This window comes from Gymnoscopelus braueri (genome assembly GCF_963280865.1).
Source record: "Gymnoscopelus braueri genome assembly, chromosome: 21".
Taxonomy (NCBI): domain Eukaryota; kingdom Metazoa; phylum Chordata; class Actinopteri; order Myctophiformes; family Myctophidae; genus Gymnoscopelus; species Gymnoscopelus braueri.
In genome coordinates, this window is record NC_137623.1 from 771,252 (window position 1) to 791,459 (window position 20,208).

The window sequence follows — 20,208 nt, forward strand, 5'->3', positions numbered from 1 at the left end:
GTTCTATCGTTAAAGAAATCATATTTAGTCTGTGATAAAGTGTCATAAAGGCATAAAGACACAAACAAGATGGCTGCTTCTGCAAAACACTGAGAGCCCTTTGATTGGCTGGCAGAGTGAGAAACAGCGCCACAGACTCACCATAGAGTCCATACAGTGGCCGAACACGGTATCGCATCCGTAATGAGTGAAGACAACCACGTGTTACTGATCCGGTCTGGGTCTCTAGACCGGATACGGAAACGGTGTTCTGATGTAATGTGTGCGGCGTGAACTGCCGGACCGGATTCGGGCTTTAAGACCGGATGTCACTGTTCAGTTTGGAATGAAAAGCAGCCTTGGTTTGCAGATTTAACAGATCTATAAATAAACGGACGAAATCGAAAGTAAATGATAGTTTTCATCTAAACTCTGAGGAACAAGAAGACAAGATGGAGGATCTTTGTTCTTCTCAGTCAGTGTTTTATCTGTAAAGTAATGGATGTATTTATTTATACATGTTGATGTGGAGCAGCTGTTACACTGAGACAGGTAGAGTTATATTAATATTTATATTTATAAATATAAATATGTTTACAAAGCGTCTGAACTAAACTGTAACTTGTCAGGATCCACGCCCTGTTTTTCCTCCTAAGAATGTATATAGGACTGAAGTGGTTAATGTATGTTTTGTAATAATAATCTAAATCTACAAAGTAACTAGTAACTAAAGTTTACAAATAATTGTAGTGGAGTAAAAGTATAATATTTGCCTCTGAGATGTAGTGGAGTAAAAGTAAAAATACCTCAAAAGTGTACTTAGGTACAGTAATTGAGTAAAAGTACTTAGTTACTTTACGGCACTATGTGTGAGGCGTAGTGAGCTTATAGGTGCGTCACATGAAGTATGAATCGGGCCGCCCGTGTTCTCTCCTCTCCCGTGAAACAGCTCCCCCTAGGGTAACAGCTTTCTATGGGTCACAAAGCTTTCAGTAACGTAGGCTCGCTGGAATGTGTTTTTTTTTCTGTTTTAAAAATGATTTAAAGTTGTTGAGCTACAGAAAACCTTAAAGGACACGTGACACAGACTTCAGCACAACTTCTATTCTATGTGCTTAAAGGGTTAGTTCAGATTTTGAGTATTTTCTGTAGGAAATACTTACCATTTGTAGTGGTTGCAAAGGTATTAATTGATTGCCCGAGTCCCATGGTCAGAGTTATGGTCCGGTTCTGATAAATATGAAGTAGTTCCAACTTCCGGTAGATTAGTAGATTTGGTGGGGGTCATTAAAAATAAATTAATTAAAAAAACTAGCGTCATTTGTATTGTTGACCTATTTCTACCATATAAAGCAGGTTTCGTTCAACTTTGACCCCTCTGTCACATGGTACTATTTTTTGTGTCATATATTTTGTGCGTGAGTAGGCTGCCGCGGCGCAGTGATTCTGGACACAAACATTAGTACCATGTGACAGAGGGGTCAAAGTTGAACGAAACCTGCTTTATATGGTAGAAATAGGTCAACAATACAAATGACGCTAGTTTTTTTAATTAATTTATTTTAAATGAGCGGCCCCCATCAAATCTACTAATCTACCGGAACTGCTTCATATTTATCAGAACAAATACCCCTCTTTGTATTTGTTTCTTACATGTATTTATTATTTCAAAAGTAATTTTTTTTCTAATTAAAAGGAAAAAAATCACACATTTTCCTCAATTAAAAACAATTCCAATATTTCCTGTCTAATTTCTCTTTTAGGTCTATTAGTCTATTGAGAAATAACTATTGCATAGGCAACATAATCATATGTTAACCAGGGACCCCCCACCCTGATAATCAGTTGGAATTGTAGGAGTTGAGGCGTTACATTTAATTTGACTCGATTCCATATATGATTATTGTGAAAATAGCAGATCTTCAAGCTCATAGATCTTAGAGCTTGTAGATCGGCTATTTTCAAAATGTCTGCCTCTTTCTTATATTATTTGGCCGATGTTTGTTTCACGTTGTGTTGAGTTGACGGAGCTGAAGCGTAAAGTGTGACTCATCGTGTTCAACATTAGTGAACCATGTGACCCGGCAGTGACCGGCACCGACCAATAGGACGATGTGTCCTGTGTTGACCCAGCTCATCTCGGCAGCCATTTTGTTTGTAGTTTTTCCTCCAGTGAGTCAACAGTCCAAACACAGGATGATGTAATAATACAAAACCAACAGGCAGACACATGAGCTCCTATTTCACTAAATGTAAAAACATCTTTATGTTTGATGAATGGACTGAATACTTTACACTGTTTACAGATAGGACCCCCCCATCTGAATAGTTTATGTGAGCATAATGAAGAATAGCAGAATAATAAATTAATATCCCAAATAAATGATACTTTTTTTATTAATTCTACAGTTTCACATACAAACGTAAAACTAAACATCTCTGTGCTTTATTGTCATAAATGTCTCTTCTACCATGAATCTGTCATTCATAATTATTGATGTAATTCACACTTAAACCCTCTATTCTCACTTAAAAAACAAACATATGTTTCTTGGGATGTTTTTTTTCTGTCAACATAGATCTCTTTGGCAAAAATAGCTGATCTACAAGCTCAAAACGATGTGTTGTTCTGTGTTCTACAATCCATGCAACTCTGTTTTATATTTAATTTTATAGAAGGTTCTCTCTCTCTCTCTCTCTCTCTCTCTCTCTCTCTCTCTCTCTCTCTCTCTTAAAGGTTGTCTCATGTGAGGAGATGTTTGCTGTCCATTGATGTAGAGTTTACACACAACATTTAGACTGGTGAGTTCTGTGTACAATCCATGCAACTCTGTTTTATCCTTTATTTTATAGAAGATTCTCTCTCTCTATCTCTCTATCTCTCTATCTCTCTCTCTCTCTCTTATGGGGGACAAACTCAGTTTATGTAACGGGCCATACATGTCAATATTGGTCGGGCGGGGGTTGAGGGGAGGTTTGAGACTTGAGTATCAGGTACTTGCATTCAGGGTTGTCTTTGAGTGAACACAAAACACAACATCTACAAGCTATTATATTGTAATACCTAAATATTTTACCACTGCGCCATCAATCCAGCCCCCAGGCTGGAACAGTTGTTAGAAATTTGATACTAAAGTTCTTATTCATATTAAAAAAGGGAATGATAAAAATGCTGCTGAGATTAATTCACATTCAGCCTTTCTAAAGGTGAAGCTCACAACTTGTCTTCTATTTTCACTATTTGAAACCGGGCTTAAGTTGTTAATTCATAAATACACGTTTTCCCTTTTCACTACTGGCTCATACTGCACCTAACATGAAAACAATGACCCAAATGGGTCATGATTGTGCAAATTACACTGTGCAAAGATCTAAAGTGCTCAAACATCATCAATAAGATCTACAATACATTTGTAAACATACAGTAAGTAACAGAGGACCTCTCTGTTACATTGTAATCATTGCTATAGAGAGTTTGTTCAGTAACAGGAGTCTCCATGTCTCTCTGCTCTTTAGTAAACAAAATCTGAGCACCTGCAAAATTATAAATCAATACTGTAGTTCTATTATTTTATGTCCATCACTATTACACTGGAGTACCATTGCATTCCTGTGTAACCTGTTGTCTTGGAGGATATACAGTTCACAGTTTAAACATTAAGCTATTCATTCATAGAAAGTGTTTATGGAAGTGAAATATTGATTTGTAAAGCTTGTAAAGGTTAGGATATCTGCTGTATGAACACAAGTACACAGTTAGTATAAATGTCACTTTTGTTGTTGTTGTCATCTGTCACCAGAACCATTAGAAGAAGCAACAAGGAAAAATGGGGAACCTTCTATCCTGCAAAGATAGGACACATCAAAGGGTATGTTTATTTACACAAGAAACTAATTGAATACCAGAGTCCAGTGTTTAAATACATTGTAGACATTCACTGTAAGAACGAGTATTGTTTTTTAATTCAAAGAAATCAGTCCTTAAAGGTAGGATAAGTGACATTTTTAGATTTTTTTGTTTTGTTAAAAAGGTTAAAGTACTATATTCTGATAGTAATCATTGCTACAGAGCGTTTGTTCAGTCACGTGGGTCTCTCCAGCTCTTTAGTAAACAGAATATAGTACATTTTCAGGTAGGTGACAACATTCATATTATTATTTATATTACTATTCATATAGTAACAGTATTTAAACTATAAGGGGGCGTGTCCACAGATAACATGTCCATAGTGCTCACACACAGCACTGTTCCAACCTATCAATCATTTAGGTGCTCACCTGTCATCTGTGTTATAAATAGGGGAAGGACCAGATCGTTGCTGTCGGACAGAAACCAACTATCAATTATCTTTTTATTAATCAGTGTTGATGACATTGTGATCTGTAGTGAGAGCAGTGAGCAGGTAGGCTAGAGGAACATCTAGAGAGGTGGAGATACAGTATGCTCTGGAAAGGAGAGGAATGAAGGTTAGCCAGACAGAATACATGTGTGTGAATGAGAGGAACCCAAGTGGAACAGTGAGGTTACAGGGAGTAGAGGTAAAGAAGGTGGAGGATTTTAAGTACTTAATGGAGAGTGTGGAAAAGAGGTGAAGAAATGAATGCAAGCAGGTTGGAACGGGTGGAGAAAAGTGTGAGGTGTGATGTGTGATAGGAAAGTATCAGCAAGAATGAAAGGGAAGATGTACAAGACAGTGGTGAGACCAGCTATGTTTTGTGATTTAGAGACATACAGCTATGTTATATGGTTTAGAGACAGACAGACATCTATGTTGTATAGAGACAGACAGACTGCGTAAAAGACAGGAAGCAGAGACAAAAACATTGAGGTTCTTTCTGGGAGTAACACGGATGGATAGGATCAGGAACCAGTACATCAGAGGGACAGATGGATACGGTACAGTACGGTACGGGTAAAAAGTAATCAAACTCAGTAAAGTAAATAGATTGAGTAAAAGTACTTAAAATTAGTAAAAATTAGGGCTGGGACTCGATTAAAAAAAATAATCTAATTAATTAGAGGCTTTGTAATTAATTAATCACATTTTATTTGCATATCAATATTTGACCTGAGAACAGTGAAAAGCATTTTTTTCAAATGGATTTTGGCATACATCTTTAAGTACATGTACTCAAGAACTGTACTTAAGTACAATTTTGAGGTATTTTCACTTGACTCTCGAGTATTTCCAATTTCTGATACTTTTACTTCTACTCCAGGCTGGTAGAGTGTGTTGTTGTTACTGTTGTTTTATAGTCGTTTAATTAATTATTAATAAAAAGCGCACGCATGTGACCGATCATACCAGCGCACCAACCCGGGTTGGTGCGCTGGTATGATCGGTCCGTCTGAAACTCGTCCAGTGAGAAACGTTCCGCGGTGCAAAAATAGGTGCGATTAAAATGCGTTAATTTTTTAACGCGATAATTTTTCTGTAATTAATTGATCGAAATTAACGCCATAAAGTCCCGGCCCTAGTAAAAATACTAATCACAAAGATGCAACCAGTTACACTGATTAAACACTAACAGGAGACAGTGCAACACATGCGCCACTTAAAGACATGCACCCACACGCACAGGCTGAATCAGCACATGTGCGCGGCTGCGCGCACGCACACTTACTTGCTTAATAGTAGAGCGGATAGTAGGAACAATCGTTCACTTTGTGATACAAGCGTGAAAATTGGCATGAACATTCCTTTAGGTCAACTCTTTGACTTTTTTAATCGAGCCACTCAAAAATCCAAGATGGCGGCCATTTTTCAAGATGGCCGATACCTTAGTGGGCAGTTAAGTGATATGATGGTTTATTTGGTGATACAAGCATGAAAATTGGCATGAGCAGTCTCTGTGGGTCACTTGACAATAGGCCACCCACAGCTACTTGAAATTTCAAGATGGCGGCCATTTTTCAAGATGGCCAACACTTTAGTGGAGCATTTAAGTTATATAATGGTTCATTTGGTGATACAAGCATGAAAATTGGCATGAGCAGTCTCTGTGGGTCACTTGACAATAAGCCACCCACAGCTACTTGAAATGTCAAGATGGCGGCCATTTTTCAAGATGGCCACCACCTTAGTGGACTAGTTAAGCTTAAGAAATCATTTAGTTGGTGATACAAGCATGAAAATTGCCATGAGCCGTCTCAAAAGGTCATTTGACAAGAAACCGCCCACAGCCACTTGAAATTTCAAGATGTCAATCTTTAAATGATACCTTTTCTCATAGAAATGTATTGGGTTCCTCAAAAAGCTCTGTCAAGAGAGGTTGTTTGACTGTGTTTTGTCTGACTCCTCGCCCACGACCTGTCCAGTTTGGTAAGACCTGTCAGGAGTTGCCTCCCACCGGCATAGCTCTCAGGGTTCACTGAGGTAGGCCTAAACAAGCTCCCTTACCACGACAAGGTAACAGTCACAAGGGAGGATATATATATATATATATATATATGTATATATATATATATTGTTTTTTTTAAACTAACAGCCATTACATGTGTCAAATAAATACTAAGGGGTGGGGAAACAAAAAATAAGATGAATAAATTAGCACAGTTGTGGTGCTGATAAGCACAGTTGTGGTGCTGAACGGACAGTGCTCCAAAATTATGAGTAATGGCTAATACTGAATGGCAATAGCCACGGAACCATGACAAACGATACTAAGGAACTAAACTGAAAATGTGCTTCACTGTTAGATATGGCAGTGGAAGGCAGTGGAAGCAATGTTACAAAGTAACAACTGAAAATTACACAGTAATAGACTAGATAAAAAGTAAAACATGATGCGTCGATGTGACGAGGGGAAGCCGAGCCATAGGCCTCCACTTGAAAACACAGAGGACAACAGGGAATAACTCTGGCAAAATAAACATGCAAATAGGTTCTAGCAGGGGCAACTACATAGGCATGTGAAACTGAGTCCATATCTGAAGCAGTTACACCTTCCAGTACATGCCTTGGAGCACCCACATTTGGTCAACTCCCAACAACTCTCCGCAATAGGTGGAGTCCAGAAGACTTTCCACTTCTCGTCCTGTTCCACCCATCCCCAGTCAGATGGGCTCGGCATTTGTGGATGTCGCTTCAATGCCTGTCCCCACACGTATCCAGCCTCATAAGAAGCATGTTTGGCATGCTCTTTGAGTGCTGCTTGAGTTGGTGGGATCAAGTCATATTGTCTTTGCTTTCTGGCAAAGAGATCAAGCCTGGCCTCGTTCACAGTTGTGACATCGCTGGACCGGTCATACATTAGATCTTCTTGGCCTCTTGACATGGATATCTTTGGTATCTTCAGTGTCTTCAGCAGATGTAGATGCTCTCTTTTGGGTCCTTTCCAGCTCTGTGTTGTTGAACCTAAGTTTACAGCTTGAATTATATTTTGCTCTGTTTCTTGTCGATGTGCTTTCTATGCCATCACCTTCATCTAGTCGGGTTGGACTAAGTAAGATAGGCAGAGCATTGATCTTATGAAATAATGGAACATTTCTTGCAATGGTATCATAACCAGTACGATCGTGCTCTCTGTTGAATAAACTCGGCTGAATGAGTTTTTCCTTGGTGACCTGCTGACAAATTAAACATCTGTCCCAGTTAGTTTTCACAACTGTTATGATGGCTTCTGCCATGTCTGCAGCATAGGCAGAGGCCGAGGGTTTATCCTTTTACCACCTTTTACCAAGCACTTTGATGTATGGGATACAACTAAGTTCGTGCCTTAACCCTACACTTAGTTCGATCGTTCATCCAATGCCATTTAAATCCTGAGCGATCTGTACACCATCCGGTTAACTAAAACCCCATTAACCTTGGCTCGGCTCTCCCGTGCTGGCACAACCTGTCAATTCAGGTGCGGCTATCTAACTGTTTTGGGGTAAATTAGACAGCATTTGGGATACCAACTTTCAATTAGCTGACATTGAACCCCAGTGATATATCACCAGTGTGCCCTGGTAGTGCAGATATTCACTCTTATCTAATCTATCTATGATCAACAAATCAACACAACTATATTGTGATGTGTTAAAAGTTGTTCTTTAGCATAATAATAATAATCGTCCTTAATGAAAAAAAAACATACATTTCTATGAGAAAATGTATCTTTTGAGGATCCAGGGGGTGGCCATCTTGAAAATAGAAATGTAAAGTGGCTGGGAGTGTTTTCTTGTCAAGCAACCCTTAGAGACTGCTCATGCCAAATGTAATGCTTGTATCACCAAATAAACCATTATATAACTTAATTGCTCCACTAAAGTGTTGGCCATCTTGAAAAATGGCCGCCATCTTGAAATTTCAAGTAGCTGTGGGTGGCCTATTGTCAAGTGACCCACAGAGACTGATCATGCCAATGTTCATGCTTGTATCACCAAATAAACCATTATATAACTTAATTGCTCCACTAAAGTGTTGGCCATCTTGAAAAATGGCCGCCATCTTGAAATTTCAAGTAGCTGTGGGTGGCCTATTGTCAAGTGACCCACAGAGACTGCTCATGCCAATTTTCATGCTTGTATCACCAAATAAACCATCATATCACTTAACTGCCCACTAAGATGTCGGCCATCTTGAAAAATGGCCGCCATCTTTGATTTTCAAGTGGCTCGATTAAAAAAATCGATAAATGACCTCTAAAGATGATCTGTACCAAGTTTCACGCTTGTATCACCAAGTGAACGATTCTCCCAAAATATTGCTTTTATCCGCTGCACTATAAGGTTGTCCATCGTGTCTGATGATGACATTCCATCTCTACTTCTTGTGAGTCCACCTCATGTGGCTGTAAATGGTAAATGGTGCATTTATATGGCGCTTTTATCCAAAGGCTGTGTAGCCCAATCCGTGATCCACACTGTCTGCCACAAGCAGAGCAGGTAAAGACACTGAGTCGGGTTCAGGCCGCATTTCCTCATGGCAGTCTTTAGCTGGTCTTTGTAGCGCTTTTTGGCGCTGACCATAGAGCACTTTACGTTGTATGCGTTCTTCTGGCATCCTAATAACGTGACCTAGCCAGTGAAGTTGGTGCTGGGTGACTGTAGCCTCCACACTGCTGCAGTTGGTCTTGCAGAGTATTTCGGTGTGGGGGACTCGGTCCTTCCAGGATATCCCCAGGATACATTGTAGACACCTGATGTGGAAGGCCTCAAGCATCCTGAGGTGGCGGCTGTACAGCGTCCATGCTTCACAGTTGTAGAGGAGGGTTGTCATAACAACAGCCAGGTAGACTGCTACTTTAGTATGGAGTTTAAGGTCTTTGTTCTGGAAGACCCTTCTCCTAAATCTGCCAAAGGATGATGATCTCTTTGCCACGTTAACAGAGAGCCAGCCTGCCTGTCGGCCACAACTGCACAGTCATCTGAGTATTGTTGATGTTGTTGATGCAGATGTTATTTTTGTGACTGCTTGGAACCTCCGGATGTTAAACACTAAACAGGTTTCCATCAAGTCAGAAATCCACAGTAATCCACTGTCCTTCTTGATCCTCTCATGGAGCAATACAACAGTGTCACACACAGGAGGAAGATGTTGAAAAGGACTGGAGCAAGGACGCATCCCTGGCGTACACCGGTGCGCACCTTGAAGGGTTCCGATTCCTGGCCACCAATAGTCACTTGTGACATTATCCCTTCATGGAATTGCCTAAGGATGTTGACAAACTTCAGTGATAATAATATATAATATAATAAACTTTATTTATATAGCACTTTTCAAAAACAGGTTTACAAAGTGCTTAACAATACAAATACAATACATACACAGGGAATATAAAGGCAATACAATGATGGAAAATGTAAAAACAAAGGAACCATATAAAAATAATAAGACCAAAAATAAGAGTGAAAGCAGAGAAATAGCTGACTATTCCTTCTAGCTAAAAGGTTTTTAAAAGTGGACACCAAAGTGGCCTGTCTAATTTGCAGGGGGAGTTGGTTCCACAGAAATGGAGCCCTAGCAGCGAATGCCCTGTCACCTTCCGTTTGTGCCCTGTCACCCAGGTTTGTCTGGGGGGGTCAAGTAAAAGTTTATGTGCTGATCTAAGATTGGGTTTGTGGGGAGACAGGAGGTCAAAAATATAAATAGGAGCAAGTCCGTTCAGTGCTTTAAAAACAAACAATGACATTTTAAAATCAATTCTGAACGCCACTGGTAGCCAGTGCAGTGAAGCAAGAACAGGGGTGATGTGGTCATACCTCCTGGTTCTAGTAAGAACTCTAGCTGCTGTGTTCTGAATTAGTTGAAGGCGATTGATTGACTTTTTGGGGAGTCCAGAAAAAAGTGAATTACAGTAGTCCAAGTGGTTAGTGACAAAGGCATGAATAATGGTGTGTGCATCGCTGAATGAGATAAATGATCAGATTTTTGAAATATTCCTAATTTGGAAAATGGCTGTTTTGTTAGAAAAATGCTTTGTGAAGTTGAGGTCTGAGTCAAATAGGACTCCCAGGTTCCTTGCTTCATGGGTGCACTGTAACCCCTGTGTGTGTAGTAACTGCGTTACCATGTCTCTACGGGTTTTTGGTCCAAACACAATAATTTCTGTTTTGTCATTGTTTAGCATAAGATAGTTATTTGACATCCAGGATTTTATGGCAGAAAGACAGGCAATCAAGGGGGAGACAAGAGAAACCGGAGAAACTGTGGCAGGGTCTGATGGGTCTAAGGAAAAATAAATGTGTGTGTCGTCAGCATAAAAATGGAAGGAGACGTTAAAATTGCGAATAACTTGGCCTAAAGGAAGAAGATAAATACAAAATAATAACGGACCAAGGATTGACCCTTGGGGGACGCCACAAGTGACATCTGCATGGCTAGAGGACGCATCGCCAACTGAGACCGTGAAGGTTCTGTCGCTCAGGTAGGACCTAAACCAGTCCAGTGCAGACCCAGTCACACCCACCCAGTTTTCTAGTCTGTCCAGTAGAATTGGGCAGTGGGCAGCCAAACGTTCTCAGCAAACATCGCATCAATGACACGCTCATGCAGATTTCTCCTCTACAATATCAGGAGGATTCGCCCCTTCCTCACTGAGCCTGGATGAGGTGCTCAGCCAGGCTCTTGTCCTTCTCGCCGATCTACACGGTCACAGCTTTTTTCTGTTCTGGCCCCACAGTGGTGGAATGAACTCCCCACTGATGTTAGGACAGCAGAGTCACTGCCCATCTTTCACCGCAGGCTGTGAAAAACCACCTCTTCAGGAAACACTACCCTGACCCTTCCTCTTAGCCTTGCCTACTTGTTGTCAATTATTTGTACGAGCTCTTGTTTTATTGGATCTTGTTTACTTGATACACGTATTTGTTTTAGCTCTTGTTCATTTGTTTTTCCTATTTTTCTCATCTGTTTAAGAAAGTAGGTGGCTGATATATTGCACTTTTACCCTAGCACTAGGTATACTCTAAGTTGCTTGTTTTAGAAGAGAATGCACATAAGACTTCTGGTGATTAGTAGTTTTATTGCCTACTTATGTTGAATGCACTTATTGTAAGTCGCTTTGGATAAAAGCGTCTGCTAAATGACTGTAATGTAATGTAAACGGCCAATAGGGACAGGCTATAATTGCTTAAGCCCGCCCCCTCTGTGTCCCTATTTGCTGGGCTTTAAACAGCCATAACTCCAGTTCCCTGCATGCTAAACTTCCCAAACTTGCTATGAGCTCTTAGACGGCCAATAGGGACAGGCTGTAATTGCTTAAGCCCCGCCCCCTCTGTGTTCCTGTTGGCTGGGCTTTAAACAGCCATAACTCCAGTTCCCAGCATGCTTAACTTCCCAAACTTGGTAGGTGCTCTTAGACGGCCAATAGGGAAAGGCTGTAATTGTTTAAGCCGCCCCCTCTGTGTTCCTGTTGAGCCTTGAAATGAATGGACAGGGATTTAACATTGTTCCTCTACTTCATATAGCTTAATGAATTAACTCATCAAAGGCACCACTCACTTCACACTGGGTGTGATTTTTTTCTCTTTTTCTTGTGCATTATTGTGAATTATTTTGTGCTTTGTTTTTAATTTTCGATACTAATAATAATAATAATAATAGTCTTTATTTGTATAGCACCTTTCATGACATGAAATGCAGCTCAAAGTGCTTTACAGAGCCAGAATACAATTACAGTTAATTGTATAGCTAAATTAACAATAAAGCAAAAAAGAAAAGCAAAAGCATAAAACAACATTAAAATAATAGCAAAAAAGGCAGTGAATCAGGCAATACAGTGAGGACATGGATAACAACACAGAGATTAAAAAAAAAAGATCAGCTAAAAGCAAGAGTAAATAAGTAGGTCTTGAGCTGTGCTTTAAAGCTATCGACAGAGGCCGCCTGTCTTAGGTGTAATGGTGCTTTAAAGCTATCCACAGAGGTCTGTCTTAATTGTAATGGTGCTTTAAAGCTATCCACAGAGGCTGTCTGTCTTAGGTGTAATGGTGCTTTAAAGCTATCCACAGAGGCTGTCTTAGGTGTAATGGTGCTTTAAAGCTATCCACAGAGCCTGTCTTAGGTGTAATGGGAGTTTATTCCACGCTGTCGGTCCGTAGAAGCAGAATGCTGCTTCACCGTGTTTTTTATAAGTCATTGTAGGCACCTCGAGCAGGTCAGCACTTTATTTTACTATAAACTAGTAAAATAATTTTTAAATCAATCCTAAAAACAACCGGGAGCCAGTGTAGTGAAGCTAGAACTGGAGTGATATGTTCTCTCATCTTAGTTTTAGTTAAAACTCTGGCTGCCACATTTTGAACAAGTTGTAATCTGTCAGTTGTTTCTTTGGCAGGCCAGAGTAAAGTGCGTTGCAGTAATCAAGCCGAGAGAAAACAAAAGCGTGGATCAAAGTTTTTGCATCGTCCAACGACTCTAATTCGCGCAATATTTTTAAGATGAAAGAAAGCAATCTTGGTAACATGATTAATATGTGTATTAAAATTACATTCAGAATCAATAATAACCCCCAGCCAGGTTCTTTACTGTATTGTTACTTTCTACAGTCAGGTTACCGAGTCTACTTATTATTGATTCTCTCTGCTCACTAGAACTTCTGTTTTATCCTCATTTAGCTTAAGAAAGTTCTCACTCATCCAGCATTTTATACTGGACAGACAGGTCAACACAAATAGCTTCACTGAAACAATGTAAACATAGACTTTCTTCATTCTCTTTGGACAAGGCCCCTAAGACAGCTTTCACTGACCTACATGTGCCTACTGTATATGTAAATACATGTAATAAATCCTATTATGTTTTAGAAACATTGCATGTATAATTGTACATTAACACATTGCCTGCCGAAGACGTTTATAAACGTCTTTAGGTCTTTTCAGTGGATTACAAAATATGGCACTCTTCCCCAACCTGTCTAATATAGGACCTCTAGATGATAGAGAACCAGAAAAATCACGTGATTAGATCAAACAGCTCAAAACAGAGCCCTGAAACCCACGTGATTGTGCAAACCAAAACAAACAGGAGAGGAGAGACGAGTTGGGTGATCAAGCAGTGGCCGTGTTGTAGACAGAGAGAGTGCAGTAGCAGGAGACGCGAGCACACACACACACACACACACACACACACACACACACACACACAAGGAGTAGGCGCCGCAAGAGTGTTCCAGCTGAAGCTCCTGTGTGGTATGAGACAGACTGGCAGCCGAGGGAGGACGCTTTCTGGAGCTCTTCATATCTAATGAGCTGCTTCAGATGATATGCAAACAAACTAATGTGTACGCCGAGCAGTTCATCCCGGACGAGGAGCATCCATATGGCAGAGCACATGCGTGGAAACCTGTCACAGTGGGGGAGCTGAAGAACTTTTTGGCCTTGTTGTTCCTCACTGGGATTGTACGCAAACCTGAGCTAGAAGTATATTTGTGTACTGATGAGCCTGTATCTACACCCTACTCGGAACAGGTACCAACTCATTTGGCGGTTTCTGCACTTCAGTGACAATAGTACGATTGATGCTTCTGACAAGCTGTGTAAAATCCGTCCAGTTTTGACCTATCTGACCAACAAATTCCGAGACATGTTTATGCCATCAGAAAACATCAGCATTGATGAAGGTATGCTTCTGTGGCGTGGGCGACTTTCTTTCAAGGTGTACAACCCACAGAAGCCAATAAAGTATGGCATCAAGTCATACATGTTGTGTGACTCCCAGACAGGCTACTGCTTCAATATGAAGCCATACTGTGGAACATATTCTTCTCTAGAAGACACAATCACCTTTTTGATCGATGGTTTGGAAGGGTTTGGGTACAGGCTCTATATGGACAATTATTACAATTCCACAAAGTTGTTTCACCTTCTTCTCCGTAAGAAAATGCATGCCTGTGGTACCTTGAGAAAGAATAGAGGCGAACCAAAAGTCATTAGGGAGATGACAAATTCCAGCCTGAAAGCAGGCGAACGGAAGGTGCTCCACAATGGAGAAGTGATGGTGATGGCTTAGAGGGACAAGCGCATTGTTCGTATGATCACCACTCTCCACAAGGACGAGATGGACACTTGTTATGTGTGGCAGAAAGGCCATAAAGAAAAAGTGGGTCTGGAGAAGCCAGCTTGTGTCATACAGTACAACCAGCACATGGGACAAACTTGACCAAAACACCAGCTACTATCCGTTTGTCAGGAAGACGGCCAAGTGGACCAACAAATTTGTAGTTTATCTCTTCCAGATCTGTTTGTTCAATGCGTTTGTCCTTTACAAGAAAAAGTACAGAGAGGAGGGCGACTGTAAATGCATGTATTCGTTCATTCTAAGTGTCGTCAAGTCCTGGGCCAAAGTCTGGGTGGAACCCAGTGATGCCCCACCTGATGTCCCAGCAGGCCCACCTGGAGACCTACCACTACGCACTCCTAGGGCACCACACTTTGACCCTGAGACCAGGTTGAATCAAAATGTCGCTGGCCATGAAATCATCCAGATCCCCCCCACCCGCAAGAAAAAGAACCCCCCATGTGCAAAGGCTGTCAGATCCCGATACATGTTGGGAAATGCTACACAGCGTACCACTCAAAGCTGCAATATGCCCGATAATTTCATTGTATTGTGTACACACACACACACACACACACACACACACACACACACACACACACACACACACACACACACAAAATGTTGTGTCATTTTTTACTTTACAGACTGTTTCAGTTTCAGGGCCAAGCAACACACACAACTAAGCTTGCACAAGTTGCACTTGAATTGTGGAAATCTGAAACGTGAAAAAGCTATATAAAAAAAGCACTTTCTGAGTGTTGTTAGTCTGTGCAGATGTCTGATGTCAGTGATGTGCCACTGGAGGCCAAAATAAAAGGGTCAAATCAATTTTCTGCCTGAAAGAGTCTTTTTCACTAAAACGCTGTTTTCTCTGGTTTCTGTTCCCAAACAGCTGTTTTTGGTGAAAGCAAGCTATATTCAACTACCAATAGCGAAAGAACGGAACATGCTACAAACTCATTTCATTTCAATTCTAATCTTTGTTTTGAGATATTCCATGTGTTCATAGTCATTGCACAAAATATTCTGTGGGCCTTCAAAGATTAGCCAGAATGCTGAAAAACCCTGGCAGAGGCTACAGACTGCTCTAGAAAAACTCTGGCAGTCAATGTGTTAATGTGTATTCACTAATGTATATAAAGTATGGTTAGGCTTGTGTTCAGTCTCTTCACAACCAACACATGAAGAGAATGAAGCTGAGATGTTATCATCCTCTGTTTGTACCAGGACTCAACCATTGAGCCATTTGAGAAACACATCTTGAAAACTCTGGATAAGCTGGTAGACTTGGAGTTCGAAATGTTCAAGTTACATTTGCGACAACCTGGTGTCCTTGAAGGTCTGGCTCCGATCCCAAAGAGAACCCTGAAGAAGGCGGGCAAGAGGACCACCGCTCGTCTCATCGTGCAGAGCTACTCCAGTAACACAGCTCAGAGGATCGTGGTGAACGTTCACACAAAAAAAAAGAGGCTATTGGAGAACTTGATTTGGATAGGGACACATGATATGATGCAGGACAATGTCACTAAGACAGAAAGAGACAAGATGCAATAACGCGTTACTTAGAAATATAAAAATGTTTACGTCTGTGGCAGTGTATAAGTTAATGTAATACATGTGATCATTTAAAGAGGCATAACAGTAACAAAAGTGTTAGCGTGCTGGGATGTTCTGTGTTTCTGACGTGACGTTAATACGGGACTGTTTGCTCTTGTTTTGGGCATGCTGTTTGATCGGACAGACCACCATGTGTTGCGCAGTTAACGCATTAACTTTAGCGTGCGTTTTCTCTTCGGTTGTGGAGATGTGGTGGAGTTAGTAACTTACTAAGCTATCATCGGTCTAAATAGACCAATTATTTGTTTGCCAACATTGAGACTGGATGCACAGGTGATTGTTTCATTCAATCAACAACCTCTTGTGTGTTGGCTTCGCGTCCTAGCGAGACCTGACAGAATGGGTTTCATTTGGAGGCAGCATGACGTTTGGAGCTCGCCCCAAAACATAGTCGTCCCGGGACAAATCCGGCGGTACTATTCACCTGGTATTCCTAAACGTAACCTCAGTAAACTATGCCTAAACTAAACGTAACCTTATTCCTAAACGTAACCTCAGTAAACTATGCCTAAACTAAACCTAACCTTATTCCTAAACGTAACCTCAGTAAACTATGCCTAAACTAAACCTAACCTTATTCCTAAACGTAACCTCAGTAAACTATGCCTAAACTAAACCTAACCTTATTCCTAAACGTAACCTCAGTAAACTATGCCTAAACTAAACCTAACCTTATTCCTAAACGTTATCTCAGTAAACTATGCTTAAACTAAACCTAACCTTATTCCTAAACTTAACCTCAGTAAAACTATATTCCTAACCTTATCCTCAGTAAAACAAATACAAGAATACAAGAACCGCTTATCTGCAAAATAAATGGGGGTGACGTGTTTTGGGGCGAGTCTTCCGTTTACCATTTCCCCCGCAGCAGCACACTGAGCACAGAGCGCAGACTGAACATAATGGGACAGGAGGGTCCGGTCCATGGGTGCTACGCTACGACAAACTTACTGGCCTTCTCCTTGTGTTTTATTTTGTTGGACAGGGGGGATGTTTATGAAAATACGAACAACTTGCGTCCCATATTGGTTCAAAACGGGACGATGGGACTCTGGTCGGTAACGCGGCAAGTAACTTGGCTAATTATTATAGTAATTCATCCGCGATTGAGAAAAAAAACAACCTTCGAGATCCCGGGAACCGAAGCCAATTCCCGGGACGGTAAATAAATCTGTGATTCCCGGGATTAAACCCTAGTGAGTACGTGTTTAGCCTGACTAACTTTGTGTAGGCCTAGGTACTTTGGATTGATTATAAATGTGAAATATAAAGCCAGGGATTTAAACGTTTCATGACGTTCGGTTTTACCACACATTAAAAGTATTTGTCATGGTCCTTCAAACGTGTATAAAAAGTTTTTACCAAAAAGTCCACTCCATTGATCCATGGCAGGTGTTTTTCTCTCATATTTCTAAAGACTTTTCAACTGCAATGAAAAAATAAATCTTTGTCTGCGGGTGTCGCTGTTGAGGGATTTTGCCTGTCAATCATCGCCTCTGCTCCGCCCCCCCCCCCCAAAGGAAAGGATAGGGGAGGGGAGGGGCAAGGAGGAGAGTGGGCGGGATTAATCGGCTGTGACTTCACTGCCCAAGGGCCAAGCTTAGATTACTTTTCAGCCTAATTATTCAGAAAACCCCAGACCACAGAAAATCCACTGAATGTTCAAAGTTCAGATTTTTTGGGTGTAATTGAGGTCATAAAACCCCCCAAAAAACATAAAAAATATAAAAAGTTAAAATGAATGTCATAGAACCTTTAATATTGTAGACAACTAGAGGTCCGGGCGCCCTGCCCCCTAGCCGCACACAGGGCTCTAGTGAGGGCTGGCTTATTTTGTCGTGAGATCAAAATAAAAAAATACATGGGGGACCCCCTGGCCGTCCGCGGACCCCCTGGGAGTCTTGGGACCCCCGCGAAACATCGCGTACCCCTTCAGACCCCCTCGAAACAATTAATTATGCTTTGAGGAGGCAAATGTGTAGTGTGCAATGAAAAGTAGCCTACGCCACCCGTAAATTCATCGCGCACGTTGTGGCTAGTGTCGTGGTGACATGTGATATGTTGTTGTTGTTGTGTTTATCCCGAAACAATGAAATCAGTGTGGCGTCGGAAGCTGGGAGATCTCTTTCCCAAATGTATAAGTGTATAGGTGCTTAGTTCATTAAAGGAGTAGTTCACCCAAAGAAACTTATTTTCTATCAATTACTCACCCAATGAAGCCTTGAATTCATGGATATTTTTTAGTTTTTGTCTCATTCCTGAGCCAATAATGTGATGATCAGTGGAAAGATGCTAATGTCTCCGGTAGGAGACTCAAAGAGACTCTTTGTGTCTCCTACCGGAGCCGCTGCCAGTCATCAAATTATTGGCTTGGGAATGCGATGAAATTAAAAAGATCTCCATAACTTAAAGTCTCCATGGGGTCGATAGGAAAAAAATTATTTTGGGTGTGAACTATCCCTTTAAGAAAGTCTGGCTAGAATATTCACCATATGTTGCATGTGAACTACAAGCCTATATTTATACAGTACTTTAACTTTTCTGGTTAACATAAATAAAAAGTCCTTCATCAATGCATTTAGCTAGAACTCTGTCAGTCGTTGTGTTAAGTGACTGATCTTAACAGTTAGTTTCCATCTTTATCAGGCCATATTAGCTCACATATTTGTGTTTTAATTAAATTTTAACTTAACTGCAGCCTCTGCGTTATTTGTGGAGCCCTCTGCAACTAATGTAGTGAGTGTAGGAGTCAGACCATCCGACTCACGGGCAACCATTTTTCTAACAGCGAATAATAATGGTTATTGTCGCGATTTACAAACCTAAGTCTATTTAATTTCATCCACGGTCCTTTTCAATAACTGGAAGGGAAAATGGAGGGGAAATGTGAAAGCTAAAAAAGTATATATTGTGTTATATCTGCATCTGAGGTGATGGAACACCTTCCCGGGTGCAGCAGGCAGGTTCCAGAAAACAGTCCAGGAAAACCTTGTGCACTTTATTTGCTGAACACAAATGCAATTAATTTAATATCAGTTACAGTCAGGTAATACCAGGTTTCTTATTCAAGTCTGTTGTCTTTTCTAACTCAACAATAGTTGTAACATCAGACCAGCATGAAGCTACAGACACTGACCCACCAATGTCAACTCCAACGTTAACACGTACAGGAGTGTGTAAAGCTAAAGGTAAGCTGACACTATGAATAGATGTGCTATGAGCTGTTCACATTATTTACCTGTAGTCTGTAGAATTCATTTAAGTGCTTCATATACTGAGTTAAAACAGGGTCACATACATCATAATGAAACAGATCTAACATTCCATTCACATGATCACTTTGCATCCATATATTTTTTATACTGGAAGGCTTGTTGGCTATTCCAATGATTGATGAGCCCATTTAAATTCCCCCCAAAACAGGCATAGGTGTATACAAACATTTGCTATTATTCCATTAACAGAGGGATGGAAATCTTGGGATTTTAAAATGTAGAATGTTCAGAAACGTTTATAATTGGGTTTGGCACATCGTATCACCAAGAATTACATTTTCATTCCACTTATCTTCAGATAATCACTTTGTCGATGAACACCGGCTTGGCCTGGTTCAGAGAGTGACCATGGTCAAACCCATCCTGGATCTGCTCCTTCAAGAGCATGCTATCATCCAGGAGGGCTACAACAAAGTGATGGTCAAGTCCACCCCTCAGGATCAGATGAGGGAACTCTACACACTCCTGAACTGCAGAAAAGCCAAAGACATTTTCTACAAAGGTCTTGAAACGAATGAGAAGGGTCTTCTTGATGAGCTGTAAGTAATACTTATTTATGTTCATCTTTAGGCCAAACATTGTATTAGTACAAGACAATCTACCTTTTCAGGCCCTGATGCTTCATCATTTATCCGTCATTCTCATTTATCCTCTTTATATTTCCAAGAGATTCACACTTTAATGCCAGTATATTCATAAGTCTTACAACATTAACTAGAATTGTTTACCCAATATTTTCATATATAGTTCATCATTCATTGTCACTGTGGTGTTAACTTTGCATTAGGTGATCTTCAAGAGACAAAATATGTCTTAGTTATAACCTATGAAAATGTTAATTAAGTTAC

At 40.6% G+C, this 20,208-nt stretch overlaps 1 protein-coding gene across 2 annotated transcripts in view; it reads left to right on the top strand.

The window, feature by feature from the left end:
• The first annotated feature begins 419 nt into the window (after window positions 1-419).
• The window catches only part of LOC308077344 (protein NLRC3-like), a 41,069-nt gene continuing 21,280 nt past the window's right edge, over window positions 420-20,208 (top strand). Inside the window, exons 1-5 of one of the 2 annotated variants that reach the window (XM_080417992.1) lie at window positions 420-531; window positions 2,717-2,781; window positions 3,780-3,848; window positions 19,184-19,273; window positions 19,659-19,899. In XM_080417992.1, coding sequence (XP_080274118.1) covers window positions 19,228-19,273; window positions 19,659-19,899 — 287 coding nt within the window. In that variant the 5' untranslated portion in view covers window positions 420-531; window positions 2,717-2,781; window positions 3,780-3,848; window positions 19,184-19,227. The remainder of the gene's footprint in view (window positions 532-2,716; window positions 2,782-3,779; window positions 3,849-19,183; window positions 19,274-19,658; window positions 19,900-20,208) is intronic. The other variant, XM_080417993.1, reaches the window with a different exon arrangement.